Source organism: Carassius auratus, chromosome 8 (assembly GCF_003368295.1).
Source record: "Carassius auratus strain Wakin chromosome 8, ASM336829v1, whole genome shotgun sequence".
Taxonomy (NCBI): domain Eukaryota; kingdom Metazoa; phylum Chordata; class Actinopteri; order Cypriniformes; family Cyprinidae; genus Carassius; species Carassius auratus.
Window position 1 is genome coordinate 9,342,578 of NC_039250.1, and position 26,079 is coordinate 9,368,656.

The 26,079-nt window shown below is 38.5% G+C and overlaps 1 protein-coding gene across 2 annotated transcripts; it reads right to left on the reverse strand.

The window, feature by feature from the left end:
• Window positions 1-1,347: 1,347 nt before the first annotated feature.
• On the reverse strand, window positions 1,348-20,566 carry LOC113107218 (collagen alpha-1(II) chain). Of its 2 annotated transcripts, XM_026269570.1 has the most exons (54): window positions 20,284-20,566; window positions 17,873-18,082; window positions 16,328-16,344; window positions 16,159-16,191; window positions 16,022-16,054; window positions 15,776-15,829; window positions 15,479-15,580; window positions 15,306-15,383; window positions 14,459-14,503; window positions 14,306-14,359; window positions 14,125-14,178; window positions 13,973-14,026; window positions 13,774-13,827; window positions 13,636-13,689; window positions 13,014-13,058; window positions 12,845-12,898; window positions 12,694-12,738; window positions 12,317-12,370; window positions 12,094-12,192; window positions 11,943-11,987; window positions 11,723-11,821; window positions 11,517-11,570; window positions 11,298-11,405; window positions 11,158-11,211; window positions 10,975-11,073; window positions 10,810-10,863; window positions 10,262-10,360; window positions 10,093-10,146; window positions 9,856-9,909; window positions 9,680-9,733; window positions 9,453-9,506; window positions 9,298-9,342; window positions 9,097-9,195; window positions 8,506-8,613; window positions 8,349-8,402; window positions 8,204-8,257; window positions 8,061-8,114; window positions 7,871-7,924; window positions 7,260-7,367; window positions 7,043-7,096; window positions 6,856-6,909; window positions 6,570-6,731; window positions 6,340-6,447; window positions 5,939-6,046; window positions 5,690-5,743; window positions 5,165-5,272; window positions 4,979-5,032; window positions 4,744-4,851; window positions 4,593-4,646; window positions 4,380-4,487; window positions 3,992-4,280; window positions 3,699-3,886; window positions 3,041-3,283; window positions 1,348-2,336 (listed from the first exon to the last, which is right to left on the reverse strand). In XM_026269570.1, the coding sequence occupies exons 1-54, from the start codon at window positions 20,375-20,377 to the stop codon at window positions 2,190-2,192; spliced, it is 4,476 nt and encodes a 1,491-aa protein (XP_026125355.1). In that variant the 5' UTR covers window positions 20,378-20,566; the 3' UTR covers window positions 1,348-2,189. The 2 variants fall into 2 exon arrangements, with proteins under 2 accessions (XP_026125355.1, XP_026125357.1); XM_026269572.1 differs by lacking the exon at window positions 17,873-18,082.
• Window positions 20,567-26,079: the final 5,513 nt, after the last annotated feature.

Below are 26,079 nucleotides of genomic sequence, written 5' to 3' on the forward strand. Positions count from 1 at the left end.
TTGACGCAATTATATTCTTTGAACTATAACCCAAAGCAAAAGCCTTTACTGTTGCTATAGTAGAATGTAAGGTAACCCTGCATCAGTTCAGTTTTCTGTAGCTTATAAATAACAAAAGTAATTTTTACAAATGCGTCACATGTAATGGATAAATAATATATATCTCATTAGATGTAAAAACCCATTGGTTTTGTTGACAAATAAAATAAAATATTTAATTTGATCTCTTACATGCTATTTAGACTTTAAAGCTGTTTTTAAGATTCACAGTGATTATGATAATGATTTCAGTGAGAATGTTGCTTGAAATGTGATAAGTTCTACTGATTTACGTGCTGATTGTTAGACAACTGCATCTTCAAAATACATATATATGTATGTGTTGTGAATGGCCACACAAGGAGTCTGAAGTCACAGTTTATGGCTATTCCTCTAATCTGCCAATCATTTAGCTTTTTGGAAAACAGACCAAAGCATAAACTGGGTCTAAAGTCAAACCTAAAACAGTTATCCTGCCAATTAACTGTTCAGTGTTTATATATATGTACATGTTTATACCTTACAATATTTTTTTAAGCCTTAATGGTCCAAATGTCTGTAGTTATCTTGGTTGGAGCTCTTTTTGATCTGTTTTATTTTAAGAAAGTTATTTGAAGGCCAAGCCTTTTTATCTTATAACCTTTAGGCCTACCTTTTTTACTTATTTATATATATATAGAAAATTCACAATCATACAGTACACACACACACACATACACACAAGCAGTGTACTAGTGTACTTTCATCCACCTATGCCAAATCCAGACATTTATCATGTTCTCATGATGATTAAAAACACAATTAAAATTTGACTTCATAATTCCTCGTTTTTTCCTTTATTTTCAATTTACATTAATTAAAATCATAACAAAACCAGAACCAAAATAAGAAAAAAAAAAAAAAAAAACAAGATCATAATAATATTAATTATAACAAAAATATACACACCCTCACACACACACACATCCTGTTCAGCGATACGGCGATTCTTTGGGAGCCAAATTTCGGCATTGCCAAAAGAATCTCTCTGTCTTTTGATCATCCTGCATAGTTCTGCATACTCTGAGCAGGCTGTGTGTGTTGAATGAGGCTAGTTAGGGAGTGGGATGGTCTGGGAATTGTGGGAAATACTGACTGATAGATCAATACTAATAGCACCTTCTGAAGATGGATCGAGCCATGCAGGAGGGACTTCCTGATGCTTCTCGAACCCCAAGCTGCTTTCGTTCAGATCCAGATTTTTACTTTTTCCTGCGTGAGGTAGCTTTTCTTGAAAAATTAAGACCATGCAAATAAACAAAAAATAGAAATGGTTTCCAAATTTATTAGATTTTTTTCTTTTTCTGCTGTTATGTTGAGGGACCAAAACTTCCTAGTTTGGGCAGTCATGGTGAAAAAAAAAAAAAAAAAGATTTACACACAAAAAAAAGAAAGAAATGGAACTGCACTTTCCCCAAAATATTGTTGGTGTGTATAGGCACAACCTCACACACACAAACACATATAATTGTGAAAATATATAGATCTGGCTGCTTCAGTACAGACTGAATCAAGATTTTTTGTTATTATACACAGAAAATATGAACTTATTCCCTCCTCAGGTTTAACATTTCACAAAATCTTGCATAATGTGATGCTTTCTTCTGAGTCACAGTCAAGAGGCAGAGTGAAGGGTGAAGTGGGACTGGACATGGCCAGTTCTTCAGTGGGAGGGACTACTGTGGTATTCAGCCATGACGCTATACAGCATCACCAATCTCCAACCCTTGCAGGATGTGATGACATCAAGCCATGTTTCTGTCTTTCTTTGAATCTCTGAATCTTTTGATTGCACTCGCTCGTTCTGCCCCCTCTTGGCTCCCGACAGGAGGAGGCGCTGTACTGAGGGCTTGTGGGAAACATGGCTGGATTTCAGAGGGAGAGACTATTTGGGGCAATCCCATTTAGCGCTGGTTTTCCTGCACACTAAACGTGGACAAGCACAACTTTTTGTGTTTTAGAGAAAAAAAAAACTTTCGTCAATTTCCAGATTTCTTTTCTTTTCTTCCATATTTCGTTTACTTGGAGAGTGTATTGCATCCTCACAGTTATTGCTCATCATTGGTATTTTTCCATGTCTTATATCATAATCCACATATGTTTTATTTTTTTTACAAGAAGCAGACTGCACCAACGTCCACTCCAAACTCCTGATCTGCTCCTCCGACGTCTATGGGAGCAATGTCCACAATGGGCAGCCTGGATGTCTTCTGAGTTTTGTACTCAATCACAGTCTTGCCCCACTGACCTGTGTGCTTCTGTAAGACAGCGAAAAAGCCATGTAAGTGGATATGTATATAAAAATTATATATATATATTCTTCTGCATATATATATTAAATATTTTATACGTTTATTTGGGGTCATAAGATTTGTTATGTTTTTAAAAGAAGTCTCTTAATGCTCATCAGGGCTGCAGTTATTAAATAAAAACACAGTAAAATATTGGGAAATATTATTCCAAATGTAATTTATAGCAAAGCTGAATTTTCAGCAGTCATTAATTCAGACTTAAGTGTCACATGATCCTTCGGAAATCATTCTAATATGCAGATTTTGGTGCTCAAGAAACATTATCTTATTATCAAAGTTGACTTTAGTTAACATATTAGAAACCATACTATTTTTAATAATAATTTTTTATTATTGACTTATTGATAAATAATAATTTCAAAAGAACAGCAATTATTTAAAATTAAAAGAAATGTTTTATAAAATTATGAACGCATTTACTTTCACTTTTGATCATTTTGATGTATCTTTGCTGAATTAAAATATTTATAAAAAAAAAAAAAAAAAAAGGATTGACCCCAAACTTTTGAATGGTAATGTATATAAATGTAATGTATTTGAGTAAAATGAAAAAAAAAAAAAAATGGAACTATTTTCAATTCATTTTCAGTTCATTAATTTTATAACTATAGCAAGTATGTTCGAAAATTATATTTTATCGCGTGACTCACCTTGCAGCCATCCTCAAGTACTCCATATGTAAAGCGGCTGTTGCCCTCTGCTCTGATCTCCGCATCATTGGAGCCCTGCAGCAGAACGGCCTTCTTCAGGTTGCCTGTGGCTTGGTCCATGTAAGCAATGCTGTTCTTGCAGTGGTAGGTGATGGTCTGAGTGGCCTCAGTAGACAGCAGTCTCAGGAAGTTCAGCTGGATGGTGGTAGTACTAGGAGTCTGGCTGCTATCAGCATAGCTGAACTGTTAAAGAAAGAGAAAATGTCTTTTAATATCCTTAAAATTGGGTCATTAATATTATTGAAAGACAACAGAGCTGATTAAATGTAAGACAAGACAGTGACACAAGGGGAAGGAGAGAATTTTTCAGCACAGCTCCTTGTCCTCTTCTGGTTTACGATTGGACATTACAAATATTTTCAGCACCATGGCCCAATAGAAATTCAGAACCATGAACAGCTCCCTAAACCAGCTGTGGGAATTTATAGCCATTCTGGCTGGGAATAAAACAGCTGTTCGTAATCCCTTCCAGATGGACCTTTTATGGTACTGTCAACTTTTCAAAATGTTTTTATGATTTGCTTTGAGGTTTGTTGTGCTTATGGTAATTTTACTGAAATTTAAAGAGCAAATCCCCAAAATGTAAGATTATACTCACGTGGAATCCACCGTTCATGCTCTCTCCAAACCACACGTGCTTCTGCGCCTTGCTCTTGCTGCTCCACCAGTTTTTGCGTGGGATTTTGGGAGTGCTGGGCTTCACACAGGTCTCTCCGGTCTCCATGTTGCAGAAAACTTTGATGGCATCAGCAGCGCTACCAAGGTTAGGATCCACCCAGTAGTCACCTGTGGATAGAGACCAAACATGTTTAAGGGAGTAATAGAGAGTATCATACACAAGTGTACTTGAATGATGAGTTTCTAATGTTCGATTGTCTCTGAATCTCTCACCGCTCTTCCATTCAGGGTGGCAGAGTTTCAGGTCTCGGCAGGAGCGTGCAGGGTTCTTGCGGGAGCCATCTGGGCTGCGGATGTCCTCGATCTGGCTGTTGATTGATTTCAGTGTGGCATCCACCTCCACATCATGTTGTCTAAGAGAGCTGGAGGCCTCATCAGCACGCATGTAACGCAGAGGATCAGGTCCCTTCTCGGTCTGTGCCAACCCAGCGAAGGCAGACATGTCAATGCCAGGGCCAGGAGGACCAGGAGGGCCAGGGGGTCCAGGATTACCAGGTGGACCCTAATGAGAGTAGATTGGAAGACAAAATTAATCAGAAATGTTCTTTTCATGTCCATAGACCTGATGTCAGTGAATATGTCAGGTTTAATGTGCACTCACACTTGGGCCAGACTCTCCAGAGCGTCCACGAGGTCCAGGTGGTCCAATAGGTCCAGGCTGACCATTAGAACCATCCTTACCAGCTGGTCCAACAGGTCCTGAAGGTCCCTATTGCAAGTAATATGAGTTCAACAGATTATTAGAAATCCATCTCGGCATTAAAGGAAGTTTCTAAATTGTATGTTGTCTAAATTTAACTAGAACCACACTCACCTTAGCGCCACTTGGTCCAGCAGGTCCAGCAGCACCCTGGTCTCCAGGAGCACCCTTTTTTTGAGGAGACACAACAGAAATGTAAGCATATCTAATATCTTTACAGTACAGTAATTGTTTATAAAAACTAAGACTTGTAAAAGAGACTCACAGGAGGTCCAGGAAGACCCTGCAGACCGGTGAATCCTCTGTGTCCCTTCTGACCTCTTTCTCCAGCTTCTCCTGCCTCACCCTTATCACCACGAGGTCCTTGGGGTCCCTGATATAGAGAAATGGAAAATTCCATCAACCTGTGAGCAGCTATTAAGTAAAGTAAAGAGTTTTAAAGCCTGATGTGTGTTTTCAGTGTTCTGTTTCGTTCCACAAACTTTATAAAATGTACTTACCACCATTCCTCTAGCTCCAGCGGGTCCAGGGGGTCCAGCAGGTCCTTGTGGGCCCTTTAGAAAGGAAAGAATATGGTACATAATTCATATTTGTAGATGTAGTACACTGAAGTCATGCATTTTAGTATGCAGAAGATATCATATTTATACTGTTGAAAATGAGATTTCTGAAGTTGATGAACTTACATTCTCTCCTCTGTCTCCCTGTTTGCCAATTGGACCAACGGAACCAGGAGCACCAGGTGCACCAGGAGCTCCAGGAGCACCGATTGGGCCAGTGTTACCACGCTCACCCTAGAAAAGAACAAGTGAAACACATTCTGTATAACAGCTGGTTGGAAATTCATCTGTGCATGGACTAACCCACATTTAAGCCCAAAATTCTAAACAGATAAATTACGTCAAACAAATAAGAAATATTTTACATAACCTAATTATGTAAGTCATTCGGAAATTCATGATTTTTTTTGTCAAATAATGTTGATAATACTAAATAATTAAAACAGAAGTAATTTCAAAATAGTTATTCAAAAGTAATTTCACTAGAGGACTCAGATTTTGGGAGCTCAAGTGTATGTGACAAATTGTTATATATTGTTTACTTGTATGGAATTAAGATCGTCTGGTTAAGCTAGACTGTTTTTTTTATTTTTTATTTACAAAGACCAGAAGTCAACAAAAGGATATTATATGAGTTAGTTACTTCCTTACCTTCACACCAGCAGCACCATCTCTACCAGGTGGACCATCAGATCCAGGATTACCCTGAAGACAAACAAAATGGACAAGTGAGATCTGGACTCGATATGGTTGTACAATACATATAGGTAGAAAATGTTGAAAGAAATGAAGAAAAAGTGTTCACTGACTTCAGATATGTATCTTTGTGAGTTAGATAATTGCAGTCTAGTTTTGTCTCATACTTTTTTTTTACATGTTATGCATGTATGTGATCTTTACCTCACGTCCAGTCTCTCCAGCAGGTCCAGTCAATCCAGGAGGTCCAACAGGGCCAGGGGGTCCACGGTCACCAGAAGAGCCAGGAGCTCCCTGTTTGCCAGGCTCACCCTGTGGTACAAATCATTTTCGGCAGAAAGTTAGTGTCAGATCAGGGGCACTCCATCAGTATCAGATTTTCTGAGCAAAAGATATCCTTGTGTAATAATATAAAATTAATTTTAAGAAAAAATATTTAGATATACGTGATATAAAAAATGTTTTGATATTGATCACTTTCTTCATCAGATAAATAAAACACAAAAATCGATGCTATATTTTAACGTGAATTTAAACAGTGTTTGAATGAAGACATGAGATGTTTTCATATAGAAATGATGTTGCTGTGGGGTTTGTTTGCTTACAGAGGGTCCTGGAAGTCCTGGGAAGCCTCTTTCACCACGCTGACCAGGCAAACCAACAATACCACGCTGACCAGCAAGACCAGCAGGGCCGGAGGGACCATCAGCACCCTACACAGAAAATATTGAGAGAAGAAATGTTAAGAATACAATAAAGAAACAATAAACCTGTACAGAATACACATGCCCCTTCAGTGCTAAAGTAATTATTTATCAATGAATCTGAGCCTTACAGGAGGGCCATCCTCTCCAGGCTCTCCCTTCTCTCCAGGAGCACCAGGAGGTCCACGCAGTCCAGCATCTCCTGCTCTGCCTGGGGGACCGGCATCACCACGAACTCCCTTAGGACCATCTTTACCAGAGGCACCTGGAGGGCCAGGAGGACCAGGGTTACCCTGGGAAAGAATAATAATAATAAAAAAGTTTCAGATTAGGATAAGTTTATGATAATACAGTCAAGCAGTTTGAGTAAAATATGGAGGAACTGCAGAGATGTGTCTGTGATATTGAGGGGCTTACATTGGGGCCAGGTGATCCAACTCTTCCTGCAGCTCCTGGGAAACCAGTGGCACCCTACAAATGGGAAATATATTATTATTAAGAAACAATAACGGTAAAATATCATTTCTGTCATAGTAACTGGTAAATACAAAAAAATTTATAGAAAATGATTACTTATGACTAATTAAATAATTAAGTAACTCACAGGGGCTCCTTGGGCTCCACGTGCTCCCTTAGGTCCTGTAACACCAGTTGGACCCTGAAATCAAGCAGTGAACACAGATGAGCCAAATATAATCATTGAACCCATGCAGATACAGGACAAAGTTGATGCATGCGGCTTAAACGGCAGTGCGGCAGTGTAAAACTGAAATTCACAAAATGCATTAAATATCAATAGGAAGTGAGGCAGAAAATCTTACCACTGGGCCGGGTGCTCCTGATGGTCCTTGGGGTCCATGAGATCCAGCTTCACCTTTCTGTCCTGACTCGCCCTGCTCTCCTTTAATTCCAGGCTGGCCATCAGCACCCTAAAGAGTGACAATGACGAAAAGTTGTAATCAGAGGTTACTTATGGCTAAATGCGTCACCATAATTTCAAGTTTAATACTAAAGACACTCCCTAAACTATTATCTCACAACATCCTTTTTACATTGAAGCAACAGAGAATTGTAAAAAAAAAAATGTAAGTCTAAATAGAGCACTGAGTTATGTATCATATCTACTAGGTTTCAAATATATGTGAAAATGATTAGATGATTTAAATGATTTAATTGACACTATGTTTTGCTAATTATTTTATTGACACTCTTTAAAATGCCAAAATCCAGAGATATTTCACTTACAAAAATATTCCATTTGAAAAATGAATCCCTAATGTATAATGGTGTTAGTGCCCATATTTGTATTGTAGAATACCCCTTCACATTCACAATATTATCGAAAGACATTTTTATTTTTGAGTCAGCAAAGATCTTTTATAATGTTATCATTGCAGTAAAATGGAGGCTTTTCGTAACTGTTTCTACTTACAGGAGGTCCAGCAAAGCCAGCAGGTCCGGGTGCACCAATCTCACCGCGATCGCCCTAACAGGATGATGGAAGAATAATAAATAAGAAGAAGTCTAAAGATAACCTTTAAAACTTATGACAAAACCACCAACTCCATTCTTTTTTTCTGTTTGCTGTCTAGTTGTAATAAACAAATGAATGTTTTGCTTACAGGGGCACCACGAGCACCAGGAGCACCAATTGGACCAATGGGACCAGTTTCACCCTGTGAGAAAAGAAAAAGAGTAATTGAACAAGAGAATTAAACAATCTCCTCAAATCATTTGAGCATGCACAACTGGATGAGACATTCACCTTAGCGCCATTGGGACCAGAAGGACCAGGTGGACCAATTGGACCAGTTAAACCCTGTGGAAAAAAAAGTCAGAAACATCATTACTTAAGAGAAGCAAGAAAAAGCAATCAATTTGCATACATCTGCTGTCTTTTTAGCACTTACTCTTGCACCATCTTTGCCAGGAGCACCTTCAGGTCCTTTCTCTCCACTGTCACCCTAATAAAATGAGGCAGTCAGTAAGTCACTCAGTCATTCTGTAGATTAATACCATGAATTTAGGATTATGTAAACTCTGAGTACCGTTTTTAAAGACACTTACTCTGTCACCTTTAGATCCAGGGATTCCAACAACTCCTCTCTCACCAGGCATGCCCTGCAGACCAGGAGGGCCCTGAGCTCCAGCAGCACCAGCTGGTCCAATTGCACCCTGTTGGAAATCAAGCAGAGATGGGGGGGGCGAATTTAAAGTCAGTAATACTTTCGTTCATTGCAGGATGCATTAAATTGATCAAAAGTGACAGTAAAGCCTTTTATATCGTTACAAAATATCTATTTCACATAAATGCGGAACTTTCTATTCATAAAAGAATCTTTAAAAAGGTATCATAGTTGCCACATAAAATATTAAGCAGCACAAGTGTTCAACATCAATAATAATAAGAAATGAACACCAAATCAGCATATTAGAATTATTTCTGATTGTGTCAAAATCAAAATACATTATAATATCTCACTATACTGCTGTTCATGCAATTCAATGCAATTCAAAAACATTTTAAAAACGTACCAATCACAAACTTTTTAACAATAAGGTTTTCATTCATTTCACTATTTAAGAAGCTTAAGAATGAAGAATGGAGAGATTCGAGATGGACCAGTAGAGCACAATGTCAGTCAGATGTGATCTCACCTTAGGTCCATCAGTACCAGGAGTTCCTGGAAGTCCTCTTGGTCCCTGGATACCCTGAGGGCCAGCGCCTCCTCTCTCACCAGGGAAACCACGTTCACCCTAAGAGAAGCACAGGCAAGACTTACACTTTTGTATAATGACACATTACTGCTGATTTCCAGTAATAATGAGGAGTCTTCTTAATTAAAGATAGAGACTCACTCTTGGTCCAGTGGGACCAGCAGCACCACCCTCTCCAGGAACACCCTACAGAGAGAAAGAAGAGAAATTAAGCATAATTGGGATACTTAAAGTCACTAATTAAATCTCAAAGGCACAAATGGAGAATTAAAACAAATATCTTAAGTGATCCTCACCTGGTCACCAGGTTTACCAGGCTCTCCAGAAGCTCCAGTAGGTCCCGGAAGACCCTGTGCAGAAACAGAGTACAGTAATTCTCAGAAAACCCTGATCCCATGAAACCGAACTAAATAAATAATTACTCTTTGAGTCCTGATTCCTTGTTCGGTTTTGGTAATTTAAAAAGAGTGCAGTTTTCTCTTTCACAATTGAATAACATAGTAGAATATTCATTTGAATGTACCTGGAAGCCAGGTGGACCAGGCTGACCCTGCTCTCCTCTCTCACCAGCTGGACCCTAAAAGCACAGTGAAATCATGATTTAGTCTTCAAGAAAGTGTTTCAGACCATGGTCATTTATTGACTGACTGAAATAATTGAGGTCATAAGCCATTGTGAGTAATGTGATGCAATACTCACAGCAGGGCCAGGTGGACCAGAAGCTCCAGTCTCTCCATCTTTACCAGGCAAACCCTAACAGGAGAAAAAAATAATTAGAGAAAGAATAAATTTTTATTTTTTATTTTCTTGGTGCTTGTCTACAAAAACTCTGTTAGACGTTGTGGTTTGTTTCCAATGTGTTGATTTATGGTTGCTATGTTTACTCTGGTTAGATCTGATGCTTGCTGACGTACAAATAATCTGGACATGACTTACTCTAAGACCAGTGGGCCCAACAAGTCCTTTCTCTCCAGGTTTTCCAGGTTCACCCTTTGAGATAGAGATACAGTCTGATGAGGTACAACAAACACACTTCCCAGCTAATTTTGTGGACATAAATATGAACATTAATAGTTGAAATGCCTAAATACTCTAATGATCTCACATTGGCTCCCTTAGGTCCAGGGAATCCCATCACTCCAGGCTGACCACGAGCTCCCAGAGGCCCAGGAGGACCAGGGCGTCCATCTTCACCAGGGGCACCCTATAATGAAAAAGTCATGTGGTGAGATGCAGCATTTATTATCTCAAAATGGTTTGTACCCAGTAGATGCTGAGTCTCTTTTTGGGTACAACACATACTGTTCAAAATTTTAGGGTTGGTAGGATTTTTTTATCTTTTTGAAAGAAATCTCTTATGCTCACCATGGCTGCATTATTTAATAAAAAATACAGTAACAGCAGATTTATTGTGAATTACTGTTACAAATAACTATTTTCTATGTTACAATTTAACTTATTCCTGTGATGGTAAAACTGAATTTTCAGCATCATTACCCCACTTTTCAATGTCACATGGTCCTTCAGAAAGCATTCTTTGCTTATTCTATGCTCATTTATTTTTTATACAATTATCTGAAAAATCTTTTTGCAGGCTGTAACTCTTTACTGTTAAAACAAAAATAAAAGAGCTTAAAATGTTAAAATACTCACAGATGGTCCAACTTTTCCTTGAGGTCCAGCATCACCAGGGCGCCCAGTGAGACCCTGTTAGAAAAGGAAACAGATGATTGGTGAAATATGCTAAAATAAAATCTAAATAAATTGCCCTGAATTATCAATTTTCAGGTAAATCCCTGAAATACCACAATCACTCACTCTGGCTCCAGGAAGACCAGGCTCGCCTGTGCGACCAGGATCTCCAGTTCCTCCTTTCGGGCCGGTCAAACCAGGAACACCACGATCACCAGGTGCGCCCTATCATAGTACAGAACATCTGAGTACAGAGTAAATGCAGTGGTTGATTAGATGAGTAATCAGCTGTGAGTCCAAATCACCAACCTTAGCTCCTGCTAGACCATCCTGACCAGGGAATCCACGGTTACCCGGAGCTCCCTAGCAAAGAACAACACATATGAGCTTATTAATGTGGTTCTTTATCATTCAGTGATTAAGTAAAATAAGTAAGATAATGTACACACTCTTTCTCCAGGAGGTCCGAGAGGCCCGGCAGAACCAGGCTCTCCTCTTGGTCCTCTCTTGCCTTCCTCTCCAGATGGCCCAGGTGCACCCTGAGGTCCTGTAACACCCTGTGTAATAAGGAAGAAATATGACTGACTAGTTTTCTATAACATTTCAAATGATTGTGATTTATACAATAGAACAGATGACTTATGGTAAGTATAATGTTGGTTACTTACACGCTCTCCCTTGGGTCCTGCCTCGCCCTTAAATCCTGGGATACCAGGGTCTCCCTGTATAAACACGAGAGTTTTCAATTAGTGCATTGGTGAACCTCAGACAGCAGAGTAATCAGTAACCTGCGCAATTCATCAATATGAAATTATTACTCCATGTCTGGGAGACACTGAAAGCTTTTTAAATAGTTCAGGATGTGATCACGTACAGATTGTCCTTTAGGCCCAAGAGGTCCAGTAGCTCCCTGAGGTCCAGGTGGGCCACGGGGTCCTGGGAAACCAGGGGCACCAGCGATGCCAGAAGCACCCTATAAAAGAGAGAAATGTTTACAATAGATTCACTGCAACTATGTGACCAGACAAAAAATTATTTTAAAATATACAGAGAAATGAGTGAAAGAGAACAATAAATGATATGGATATACTCACAGCAGATCCTTTGGCACCAGGAATACCATCAGTACCAGGGTTACCCTGCAGAATGTGAACATTTAATTTCAAAATGCTGTATGTGTTGTTTATACCTATAAAGAAAATCAAATTATATTTTGCTTGTCATAATATCTGTAAGTTTACTCACAGATGCTCCGGCGGGTCCAGGTGATCCAGGTGTACCGGCCTCTCCACGTTGTCCTTGGGCACCCTCAGGTCCACGAGCTCCAGTGGGACCAGCTTCACCCTGGAGAAGTAAACATCACATCTCATTACCAAGGATCATGTTAATATGTGCAAATCAAAAATGCTTAAAATTGAGAATATGTTAAGAATTTACAGTAAAGTGCTGTAGATGACCGGTATTTTACCTTAGCACCAGGGGATCCTGGGAAACCTGGAGCACCAGCAGGACCAACAGGTCCCTGATGATAGAAACATTAACAAATGATCAAAGAGGCTTGCTTACTTCCTCATGCACTTTATTTCTTTCCTAAAATGTTATTCTGTGGTCTGTAAATGGATGATGCAAATTATCAAAATATTTTTTGAATATTTTTAAGGGGACTTTCAAAATATACATATATCTGCATTATATCGACAATCGTCCACCTTGATATCTCTAGGCATCCCGTATGGGTTTACCATTAGTTAGCAACAGCATAAGCACAAATCAAAGTAGACTGTGAACCATAATTAAAGATTACACAGATTTCCTGCACTTGGGGAAGTGAGGAAATGCACTTACAGGTGGACCAGCAGGACCAGGCAGACCATCATTACCGCGGGCACCCTGTGGACAGATATAAGTAGATCATTACAGTCTGAAGCCACCCTTGCTGCTGCAATTTTAATCATATCCAGTGATCTTTTATTTGGCCAGTTGAGTGTTCACTTACAGCAGCACCAGAAGGTCCAGGACGACCTCTCTCACCGGGCAGACCACGTGGACCCTGATAGACAGAAATAGAGGAAAACAGGATGGAGAGTGTTAGATGTGTTAGATTTGAGTGTCAAAAAACAACAGCTAAATGAATCATGAGGCCATTTCTGACTCTAGGTACTGACCATTGGTCCAGGAGCACCACTCTCACCATTAGTACCAGATTCACCCTGAAAAAAAAGGGAGAGGAGACTGATTAGACCTGATAGTTGTAGTTTTGAAAGTTTACATTTAGCATACATTTGTCTGTAGAAATAAAACTATTTAATCATATACATTTTTCCAAAGCAGATTTGCAGACAATAATGTCTGTTATAATAAGATGCCCTATGAAATGTATGCTTTTTTGTCAAAATACCTATAGGCAGTCTGCTAGGATGACTTTTGCATAGTTTTACTGTTAAAGTTTGGTAAACATGAGCAGATATTTGCATATTATTATCATATATTCTGTTTGTCAGAGGCCTGGTGGTTTTATAGGAGTATTTATAGTTTAAAATCTTTCTAATTTAAAATACCAGTGGAAATTAATTTCAATTCAGTTCAATAATATATATTGTTCCAAAGCAGATTTTGAAAACAAAAATGCCATACAATTAAATTAATTGGATAAATGTATGTTAGATTTCTGATGCCTTGTGAAACTTGTTTGCAATTTCTTTATATATGCTGCCAGATATGATTATAGACAGCATATTATGATGAATTTGACAGTTTATCTGTAGGAGTTTGGTGTTTTGGCTGTACCTTAGCACCTGCAGCACCGGCCTCTCCTTTAGCTCCATCAAGACCTGGGTGTCCCTACAAACACATTCAAAGATTACATGCATGCATATCTACAAAAATAAACCTACAGAAAAACGAATAATTTCAGCTGAAACTCACTCTGTGTCCCTTGATGCCAGGAAGGCCAGGGGTTCCGGGGAATCCACGGGCTCCCTATCATATAAATATGAAACGTATTTAGTAATTATGTTGCATCTTTGTACCAAATGTATTATATTAGATTATATGACCATTATCAGAATACAAACAAGTGACTGAAACAGTTGCATGGTAGTCTTTATTTGTGTATGTTGTTTACCTGAGGCCCTGTGGGTCCACGCTCACCAGACTTGCCAGGTTTGCCAGCCTCACCCTGGAAGAAGAGCAGGCAGAGACATTGTAGTTAGTATCTGTCAAGCATTCAGCATTTGGAGAAGGTTGAATATCAATCCAGTGTTAAAATCTACTTACATCACTTCCGGGTTTTCCAGGGGGTCCAGGAGGGCCACGGGGTCCAAGAGGACCCTATAGTAAAACAAGTGTTATAAATTGATTTAACTGACCTAATAAAGCTGTCTCTATGTGCATCTAATGTGTCATCTGTGTGGGTTATAAAATGTGTGTGCATGTAGGCAAGGTTTGGGACACTTACAGCAGGGCCAGGTTCACCAGCCTCTCCAGGGTTGCCTTGGAAACCTTGTGGGCCCTGGAAGGGAAACAAATGACAGTGTGAGCTTATATTGTATTTATCAATTAACTGGGAATATAAAATGTTTTTGATTAAGAATAATGTGTTTTAACTCACAGGTGCTCCAGTGGGGCCAGGAGGACCACGGGGACCCATTGGACCCTGTAGAAAAAAAGATGAATTTGAAATACAGCATAGCAACTTTGACCCAGACAAATACAAACAGCATAACAGTTGCAATCTCCTATTATTTCTAGATCAAAGCAAGTTCCTATTATTTCAAAGAAAGTTGAAGTTTAATTAGAAGAATTACTTGTTTTATTGTGTGTGATTCATTTTTAGTAACCCCATATTTTGTAAGTATATGTTCATGTTACAAGCTTAGAATCCATGAATCAGTGTAACTTTTCGAGAACAGGTGGGCATTTGAAAATGCGATTGTGAAAAAAATCAGTCAGTAGGGGGCACTAAAGATCAGAAAACAGGCAACAGCGTTTCATTCTGGAGATATTATTCTGTATGATGCAGAGTTCAGTCATTTACTTCATGAAAACTTTTTGGCACTCGATTAAATCAGAGATCTGAGTGTTCAGAGATATTTAAGTACAATTCTAAAGCATTTTATGCATTTTATTAATTAATGCATGTAGTTTTTTTGCTTTTTTTGCTATGTTACAAAATGCTTGGACAACACTTATGTACAATATCTGTCATAAAGGACTAAAATTAAACAAATGAAACTACAGCTTGAAATGAAATGTCATTCCAGAGCATTCTGCAACGGGTAAGACCTTACAAACTTTTCATATAACTGTTTCTGAATTACAGAACTACTGTAAAGCACTGACTTGATGAGAGATTCCTTCAAAATGGGTTGCAGTTTAAAAAAGAAAAATGTATTTCACACAATTTTAAAAGGTATTTAATATACATATAGATGTCTATGAACACAGTTTTTTCTCACCATTGGTCCCTGCATCACACCCATCTGAGCACCTCCTGCCTTCTCATCAAAACCTCCAGCCATCTGAGCAGCAAAGTTCTGCACACATATAAAAAAACACACTTTCAGTAACCCCGCGAGTTTCAGACACAAATTTAGATGTAGATGTAGATGAAAGGAGAGGAGAAACATACTCCTCCAAGTCCAGGGGGACCATGAGGTCCTGGTGGTCCAGGGGGTCCTGGGTTTCCAGGTGTACCAGGCTCGCCATCTCTCCCTCTTGGGCCAGGATTTCCCTAAAGGGCGGGAGAAAAATAACAGAGCATATGAGCGGAAAAGAAAGAGATTAACTAAAGCCTTTTCACATGACAGCATCCTGCAGAGTGTGTCCACTGCCGCCTTAATGTATCCGGATAACTGCTAATAAGATCTGACATCATTTTTCCTAACAAGTCTGAGAAAAAAAAGTTTGAAAAGGCTAAATGTCTTACCTTCTCACCCTTAGGTCCTAACTCGCCACGTGGTCCCTGCTCTCCTGGAGGTCCCTAAAATCACAAAAAGACAAATGTAAATAATAAAAAGGGTCAGACATTTTTTTATTTTTTGGTCTCTGATGTGAAAGGGACAACCGTTTTTAACGCAAAAAACGTATTATAGAGCCCCCTAGTGGAGAAATGCAATGATGTGTGGCAAATTATTCAGAAACCAACTACCAAAGTGTTTCTGATTCATCTCACCATTGGTCCAGCAGGTCCTCTTGGTCCTACAACCTACAGAAACAAACAAAGAAATATTATTTCCCAACTCTACTTTTTTTTTAAATTTGGTCAATTCAATCTAAAACCCAAACCTGTTTACTGGTGAAATGACTTACATCTGCAATATCTCCTGGTTCTCCTTTCTGTCCCTGTGTAGAGGAAGAAAGAACATATTTAAGACTTACTATACAATATATATAATTAATTATATTCAGTATTCAATCTAAACCTTAAGAATAGTATCAACTTCTTAAAAAAGACATGATAAATAAGTTAAGGTCTCACCTTTGCACCAGGTGACCCTGTTGAATCACATCACAGGATGAAGGGAAGATAAAGATTCACAGTTAGGCACAGGAGAAAGTAGTTTTGCATGTATTCTATCAATTAGCAAACATACAAAATCAATCAATGATGCAGAATAACAGTCTTTCTGGAGTTATGACATCTGAACCATACATTCTGCTGGCCCATCATAAAAAAAACTAGAGGTCACCAAAGGGTCAGGGAAATAAATGAAGTAATCAGCTAATACTTTCTTATAATGAGGACGATAAACTAGTCAGACACTCGGTCTTACTGTCAGAACTAATGAACTGCTATTCCCTGCTGAAACTACATAGCTGAAAAGACCAACTCAGCGGCACCCCACAAAGCTGTGTACCAAAACAGCATCATTCTCTTCCCAATCTGCTTTGGTTAAATTGTTAAAGGCAGAATATGAAGGTGCAAGCTCATGCTCAGTTTAAAACATGATAGTGCATTATGCTTTATATTAGAAGCAATATTAAGCTATATGCTGCTCAGAAAATTAGATGAACTAAATAAAAAAATATATATAAATATTTAGTGAAGACTCATTCTGTATCAGTGCCATGAACTGATTACAGTGAGTAGCAATATACTAAAATGTTCAGAAAAAACATTTCTGCATATTTTGATTGCTATGTTCATCTTATTATTGTGTGTATCTGAACAGCAGCCGCAGCACACAAAAGTTTGAAAATGAACAATATCAGCTGTCATGGTTGACTGAACATGAAGTGAATGGCAAGAACACTTCAACATTTTTTGTTAATTAGGTGTTTGAATAAGGTTGTGCAATGACCTCCCATTCAACTCAGTCTCTTGTTTTTCAGCTTTTTCAAACTAAAGCAGTCTATGGCCAAGGCGAGTCCACTTTCAAAAGATTTTTTTTTGTCTTAAAAATTTAATATCTACCTATTTGAACTATGTATGTCTCTCAAAGAAAGTGTGTAATATAATATAATATAATATAATATAATATAATATAATATAATATAATATAATATAATATAATATAATATAATATAATATAATATAATATAATATAATAACATGCTACACTCATTCTTTTAACTAAAAAAGTCAAATCATCCTCAGAATAAAACATTATGGGACATATGTATAAGTTAGCTCAAAACCTATGACCACTATACAATCTTTATTATTTTTTATTTAAATAGTGACTAAATATCAAGTCTAAAAATAATGGATTTCACAGCAAACTAGTGTCAAAATTGTGCACTTTCTATAAATAAAAAAAAGAAATAGAATAAAAGTGGACGCATTTTAGCCATAACATTCTTTAACTGAAAAACATAATTTGCACTATAATGCAAACGTAAAACTTAAAGTGTTGCTTTCCTTCCTTTAAATGTTTGCTTTGAGTTCTGAACACAATCCCAATCACATGACCATCTAGAGTAGTCTAGTGGTATGTGACACTTGTCATAGTTACAGAACTAAGAGCAGACAGCTAGCAGGACAGGTATGATAAGCAAAGAGGTGTATAAGCAGAGAGCGGACCGTTAGGTTCGTCGGTGTCAACTGGGCAGATGGGACAGCACTCTCCAGGTGGAATGATGGGATTGGTACAGTCTCTCAGGTCCTCACAGATGACCTCGTCACATAGCACTGCCCCTGTATCGCACACACACACACGGCATGCTTCTGGCTTCCATACTGCACGGTCTGCATACTTCTCGCCATCTTGGATGCAGCTGCCAAAGTCTTCCTCTACAGCCACCAGAAGGGGGCGGCAGAAAGGAGTGCATGGGGGGTAAGAGACAGGTGAGCGACATGAAAAATCAACCTCTTTCTGAAAAAGCAAGCTGTACAGGTCTCCAAATCATTTAGAAATATTTTAGAATACACACACACACACACATATATATATTTTATATATATATATATATATATATATATATATATATATATATATATATATATATATAGATAGATAGATAGATAGATAGATAGATAGATAGATAGATAGATAGATATAGATATATAGATATATATCTATAGATATATATCTATAGATATATAGATATATATATGGATTTTCCTGGTGGCCCGTTACATTTTGATTATACATTCACCACAACACTGGATATAGTAATATTTGCATTGTGCATATCTGACACCCTGGTGTCAGATGTGGTCTCCTGTAGTCTGCGTATTTGTAACTGAACCCCAAATATACAAAACTAGCCATGAATGGGGCTTTCTCAAACACAGACAGGGCTGCATTGACAGCCTGGTGCCTTATACAAACACACGCCTCTCGAAAGCTCCATCTGGATCTAATGGTCTCCCTTACCACCAGGGCAAACACACCCTCATGGGTCGGAAAGGACAGCCCTCACACACACAGAACCCCTTGATGTGTTTGCTTATCATATATTCATATGAAAGTGTCATTTAGATTTAGCTTCCAGCCCTAGCGTACATGAATGCGGCAATTATGGATGTTTAACTCTGAACTGTAAATACGGAAAATCCACTTTTCTCTGATCCAAATATAGACCGGCCTAAGCAAGCGTTCTGCGTAATTAACATTTCCTTGTTTACTGAGGAGTGAGAAATTTAATGAGGACACAAGAACATCATCAGGGTGGGTCATTATTCTTCTATGGCTTCATAGTTTACCAAATATCACACATCTCTTCCAAGATGCTTGTGTTTCTTTGAGGTTGCCAGACTGATGTTTTGGAGTTTCAAACAACATTCCAAAGACCCCCTCCCTATTCACCCACCAAACCTAGTTCCCCAAATCTCCTTCTAATCGATTTAAAATCCCCTGAACTAAACCCCAAATATTTTTGCTTTCCAAACCCTTTTCACGTGTACCAACAGTGCACCGTTTGAAACCTTGTAGGAACCTTTGCTCCTAATCTTGACTGAAACAGCGCTCGCACTAACACTAGTGGATGTGTTAATGGCCTATATTGGGAGATCAGTCATTATAATGCTGAAATTGCTACACATATTTAGAAAACTTCAGGCATCATTTTGGGTTCCTTGGTTCGCCACACTCACTTAAAAGTTCCTCTGAGAAATCTAAAGATCATCAATATTTTCTACAGGTATTTCTGGAAAAGGAACACTTTAAACAGCCTACTTAAGTGAAATTGCATTGTTAGTTAAAAGCAAAATGTGTCATCTTGGAACTTTTTCCAGCATTAAACGAACTAGGAAATAATGCATCTTGTAGCTCATACAGTGATTCTTAGGAAGCTTGCTTTTTTTCTGTCAGAGATGTTTTGGTGTCGCACAACTTGCAATAGCACAATTAGCCACCAGTCAACTATTTAGAAACTTTACATGTATATTAAAGTGATAAATAATGAGAGGAAGATCTATGTTTTGTCACTATATCGTAATGATACTGATCCTATCCAGCTTGCGCACTGATTAACTTGTATTCTAACGTTTGTGGTTGCTGAACCGTTGTTAAGAAACGTTAATGGTAGAAAACGTTAGAAATACACAGGAGAGTCTTTTGTGACTGCTTTGCAAAGAGTTGGATCGATAAATGCGCTATACAAATAAACTTGAATTGAATTGAATTGAAAAGAGTCTGCGCGCGTTCACCTGTCGCGCGAGCTCGTCATCCTGTCTGTCTAGACGACGAGCGAAAACCAGAAAGTTGTAATCAATAGAGCGCGATACAGCGGTGTGCGTTTTAACGCGTCGCGTCGCTTGTTTGCATTGTAGACTACAATCAAACTTTGGATATCTGCAGACTTAGACCTAAAAGACAAGCACGCAGTCTTATATTTTAAAGAAATGAGTCAAGAAATCCCACAGTCCATAGGTGAACGTGCAAAACAAACTACTTCACTCCAAACTTTCCTCTCATGATGTCACTATGGCAACACCGTACAATTTTTAGCAGAATACTTTAAATTTCAATGAGAAAAACTCCAACTTACGGTCATCTTCTTGTTGACATCTTACAAGGGATAGCAAAACGCAATGCGTTGCTACGAGTAGCAGGAGAGTCCGTGAATCCACTAATCTGAACATGTCTAAAGATCAGACATGCAGGTCCTCAGGGGTCAAAGTCGCCGAAGAACCGGCGGAGCGGCAGCTCTGTGCTCGCGGGGAGTGTGAAAGTGGAGGTGGATGTATTTGGGGGGATCCGACGCCAGGCACGCACAAACAGAACCCACCGCGTCAGTCAGAGCTCCGCGGTTTTATGTCCACTGGCGCATTTATGAATCTTAGTATATCCCAAAAAGTGAGTCCCACCCCGACCCCCACGAGCGCTGAAATACGAGCCACATCAGCCCCCCAGCCCACCCCATTGGGAAAGAAGAGGGGGTATAAAAACTCTGTCTCAAGAACAATTCCATCCAAACCCATTCACCCCCTTCCCCTCATTGCCCTTTCCTGGCAAGTGGTGGGCTTTCTCTCTGTGCTTTTGTATGAAAGTGCATCAGAATGGCCTTTGCTCAGAAAAGAGACTTGGAGAACCTAAATACTTTAATTGTTTCAAAGATTATGACACACATGGTTGCACATGACCATTAAAAACTTATGACAATGTCATGAAGTATCAAAATACCTTGAGTTTGAGAACCATGGGTACCCATACTGTGAACATGATGTGTCAGATATATTTGCAAGTTTACATTTTCAAGCACACTTTAATATTCTTGCAAGAGGTTATTAATGACAAAAATTATGTTACTGGTGGTATTGCACATCTTGATTTTATGGATGTCCCACAATTCACTGTGAATAAGATAAGCAGCATCATAAAGCATATTGTCTTTTTGACTCAACAATTAGTAAACTTGTATCCAGCTTATTAAATAACAAACAGCTAGTCTTCAATACTTGGCACAACTTGACTAAATTTAAACATTATTTCTCTGGTAGAGTGCCAGCTGCTTCAGAGAAGTTGTTATTACAGTACAAATAAATGTCCTGTTCTGCCGAAGCAGTAACTTAACAGCAGCTCTTTGTTTCATAAACAGTTTTCTTATTGTTAAAAGTAAAACAAAATCTAAAATAAAACCAAACTTAAAGCTAAAGCTATAAACACTTTATGTAAAATTAGAAGTAATGTCATAACATCTAATTGGAATAGCTACAATTTCAAGTTGACGTAATAAAATTACTACATCTAATAAAATGTGATTTTAAATAAAGCTGAATTGAAATATAAAATATAACAAAAAAATCATAAAACCATATAAAAGTTACTTAAGTTAAATTAAAATGAAAATATAACAATAAATGAATATTATATATATTATATATAATATTAATAAAAATTATAATAACACACAAAAATTGTGTATTTTTGTCCACAAATGTTCCACATCTTTTGAAAAATAAAACTGATCTTTTGAAGATCTAATTGTAAAGTTGCTTACTTTTAAATGTGGACTTTGTTGCTAAAAATATTTTAAAAATATCCATCAGTATTTTGTTGTGTCTTCCCCAGTGTAGTTGGCAATTTTATACAAGTTTATTTCCTTTATATAACTGTTCCACAATCCAATCACAATAAAACATCTACCATATCATCTATCCCACTGTGGGAACAGAAGAAGAGAGAAAATTTGTAATGCTCATGGGATTAAAAGATCAAACTGCAAAAAGCAAGTGGAAGCATAAAAGAGGGAATATGGATACTGGAATCTCAGCCTCGGTGTGAGACATCCTGTGTATGCAGATGAGTGTGTCTACAGTGTGCACATATGAAAATCAGTGTGTGCGTTTGTGGTCGTGTGCGTCCATGAGTGCATGTCTATTAGTTTTATGAAGGGATATGTGTATGTGTGTGTACTCATCAGTGCAACTGTGCACACACCCTGTTGGATGTGTGTGTGTGTCCGAAATGAGACTTGACTGTGTGCTCTGTAAGACACGCACACAATGCAGCTCTGTGTGCAGACCTGAGGAATGTGAGAGAGCACCGGGCAGTGGGGGAGAAGAGAGCCGCGGGTGTGGATGGAGGGAGGGTGCAGAAAGGTAGAGGGATGAGGAGAGGAGAAGAGCGGTGGCAGGAACACGGCGAGGCTCCAGGGGTGTGTAGGGTGGCTGGGTTGCTGTGGATCAGATGATGTGGGGCCTGCCGATTGGCATGAGAACCTGTCTCAGGAGCAGAACACCGACCGTGATTGGCATCAGGCATCAGAAGGCCGATATGCACCCGAAGAATAAGTACCCACCAGGCTTCCTTCTGAATGAGGGGCTTTTCCACCATTATCAAGCTGTAGGCAAATAAAGCTGAATTACAGGGATGGTAAAAAGACAATTAATTTACTCATTATCATGTTGCATTGCTTTGATATTTGAAGAATGTATTGGTTCCCATTAACTACCATTGTATTTTTTGTCCTAACAGGAACCTAAAATTTTTTGTCATACTTCTGGAAGAACACAAGGGTGGGTCAATTGATGTTTTTGGGTGATCTATCCCTTTAAAAGTGTATAAAATCAACTAGACCCTGAAACATTCCCTTTACAAAATGTTCTGATCCATGTGCCAAGATAAGATGCCCAACGGACTCACATGAGTGAACAATTGTGTCGTTTTTGTCAACACTACTCCGTAATTAAAGTGCTGCACAATTGCTCTTTCAATACTCTCCCAGACAGGATATCTGACCTCTCGTGTTTGTAAGAGAGTGTATTAAAATAACGTTTTCTGTGATTTTTCACCTAATCAGACTGTGGGAAACCATACTGTTCTGTTTGATATTACAGTCCGCATGGGGGGCCTTAAGTGGGGGAAGAATTCGTTCTGTCTTTGTTTGGTCTCATAAAGCTTTTTATTTATTCTCATAACTACTGAGATAAGCTATGGCAAACAGAGTGTCTGGTGTCCTGGGACGGAGGATTTTCTGAATGAAGGGTCCCTGTTGATAGAATGATTTAGGCCACAAATGGGCTTAATACATCCAGGACAACACTGTCTAGGTTTAACAGTCCCCCTTTGACTTTATCCAAAACTTAGCATGCTTCATCTCTGATCCAGCAGTCACTATTTGATTTAATCAAAACTCTTGATCAGGGGTTTTCAAACGGCAGTCCAGGGGCCCCCAGGGAGCCGCAAGGGGGTGCTTTGGAGTCCACGGGAAATTTCAGGAAAGTGTAAATGCATAAAAAAATCTATGGTCACATTTTACTCAAAGTGTTGATATACAATTTTATAATGTGCATTGTAATACATTATATCCTGTTATTATATAACCAAATTTAAAATGCATAGTTTAACAATAAATCGATAAGTTTTATAATGTATTAACTGTGGTTACAATTATTGATGAGATTATACAATGCATTATAAGGTGCATTACAAAGCATAATTAATGCATTAAAACTACTTTTATAATTTGGAATATTTTCTCAAGTATGATTTTAGCTCTGTGCAAAACCAGCGCTTCATGCAGTCTACTTTCAATGGAACCAATATTGTTTACTAATGCTGTATCTTAGAACAAACACACACACACACACAACAAAAACAAACACTACAGGGACTGTGCATTCTTAGCAGCTCCCTGGTATACATATGAGGGTGAGAGTTGTTCTGTGAACTGGTCTGAGAAACTGACCCTGTCTGTGAACATTTCAATCCAAGAGCTTCAATAGGTTCTCAAAGCATCCAGGTGGCATGTGGATGATTATTATTATTATAAAGTCACAAATCATGCATTTATTACTGAAAATCAACACCATTAAGTCAAAAGAGTGATCATCAATAAGAATCTTCAAAGCCAGGCCAAAGAATGGAAATGGAATACTTATTTGTATTCCACTTATTAAAAAATATATTAACATAGCAAGCAGTTATTTAAAATTGTAATAATATTTCCCAATATTTTGGTTTTTACTGCATTTTTTAAAAAATATGTGCCTTGGTGAGCATAAGAGAATTCCCTCAAAAAATTAAACCGACACCAAACTTTTAAATGGTACTGTACATGTAAGTGCAATGTGCAATTTTGGTCACAATAAGTGTTACAGAATCAGATTATAATCAATAACGAGCATTAAAGAATAATCATGTTTGTCAGAATGTCTAGTGGAATTCTTGATTTGCTACTTTTCTCAGATTTGAGTGTCACCATACACACATATCAGTTCTGGCCTGTAAAGAGATCAGAGAATGTTGGGAGAGGCAGAAAGGAGGAAGATTGAGGGAAAAGAGGGGGGTTTAAGACGGAGCAGGTTGACAAAGCCAGCATTCATGGACACAGTGAAGGAATGAAAAACATTCTCCACCAAGAGACGCATGGTCATCAGTAGGGCATGGGTTAGGGTGTGCATGTAAGTGTGTATGAATGTATGTGTGCCAGCACGAAAGGATATGAGAGGAAGGGGTGTTTGATCCAATGATAAGTGGGTGTAATTTTACTCCAGGCTCTGGTTAAAAGGAGCCCTCACAGTTTGTAAAGGAAAAGAGCAGGGAGAAAGTCAAATGGCACACACTCTCAGAAAATAAAGTACTAAAACTGTCACTAGGGTGGTACCTTTTCAAAAGGTGCCCCTTTGTACCTTATTTATCCTAAAAATGTGCATATGGTGGTACCTTAAATGCACATATTAGTACCTAAAAGGTGCAATTTTGAAATGTCACCACCCAGTGACAGCTACTGTAACTTTATTTCTGAAGGTATAAAGTAAAATATGAATGTGAGTATGTGTGTGCTAGTAAGTGTGTGACAGTTCCCCAAAGACAACAGAACAATGGCCCACACAGACTCTCTGGTATGCATTCGATCAGAGTTCAGCGGAATTCGGTCAGCGTAGAGCTCAAAAAAGAACACAACTTTTTTTATGCTCTTCCACAAACTGAACAAATTGAGACTGTAAATAAACGCCCAGTGTTAGTGAAAGGATAACGTCTCATCTGACATTTGGCTGTGGAAAGGTGAGGTTAGTCGGTATGCTGCTGCTGAACTCCATTGATTCTCCGTGTCCGTTTATAGAGGTGAGTTGGTGCGCTCTGCCCTCTACAGGCAAAAAGGGAGCGCTCCTGTTGGAAACGAGACGCAAAGGTGGATACTGCCAGCTGCTCCACATTTCCTTATTTTATTCAAGTAGGGTTATATGGATGTTACGTGTAATAAAACGCAAGTATATTAATTCAACAATTCATAAACATAAACATGTTTAGACCAGTGGCGTAGGCAGAAATTGTATTTTGGGCGGGCCATTAAAAAAGTGGGTGGGCCTATAGTTTTTCCTAGAAAAAATATGACTTAAATAACCTTAGAGAGTGGAAAAAAGAATAGAAAAACTGCAAAAACAGTTACACCTTTATTTTGCAATATTCGGCAAGGCAATAACAAAACACGTCTAATCATCATGTTCAACCAACAGAGCTCAATAAAGGCTGGACAAACCACCAGCATAGACAATAACCTGTCTATTTCATTCAAGTTACTCAGCAGTGCAGACAGTTCACCCGAAAATATAGGCTAAAAGTAAAAGAAATTAAAATAATGAAAACTCAGCAGAGCATGGTTTGAAATAAATAACAACACGCTCCCTAATTTCTGTTAAATCAACCATATACAATGCAATGGTGGAAATTAAACTTTTGTGCCAAAAAAATAGCAACTCATTTAAACAATGTAGAAATACTTTCAGATTGGGTTGTGAAGGTGGTTCATCTATTGCAGTTAGATCGGCGGGTAAACCCGCGTCAGGCTGACCGGGAGAGAGCACTGGCACTGCCGCCAGGGAGCACGCGGCGGCCGCCA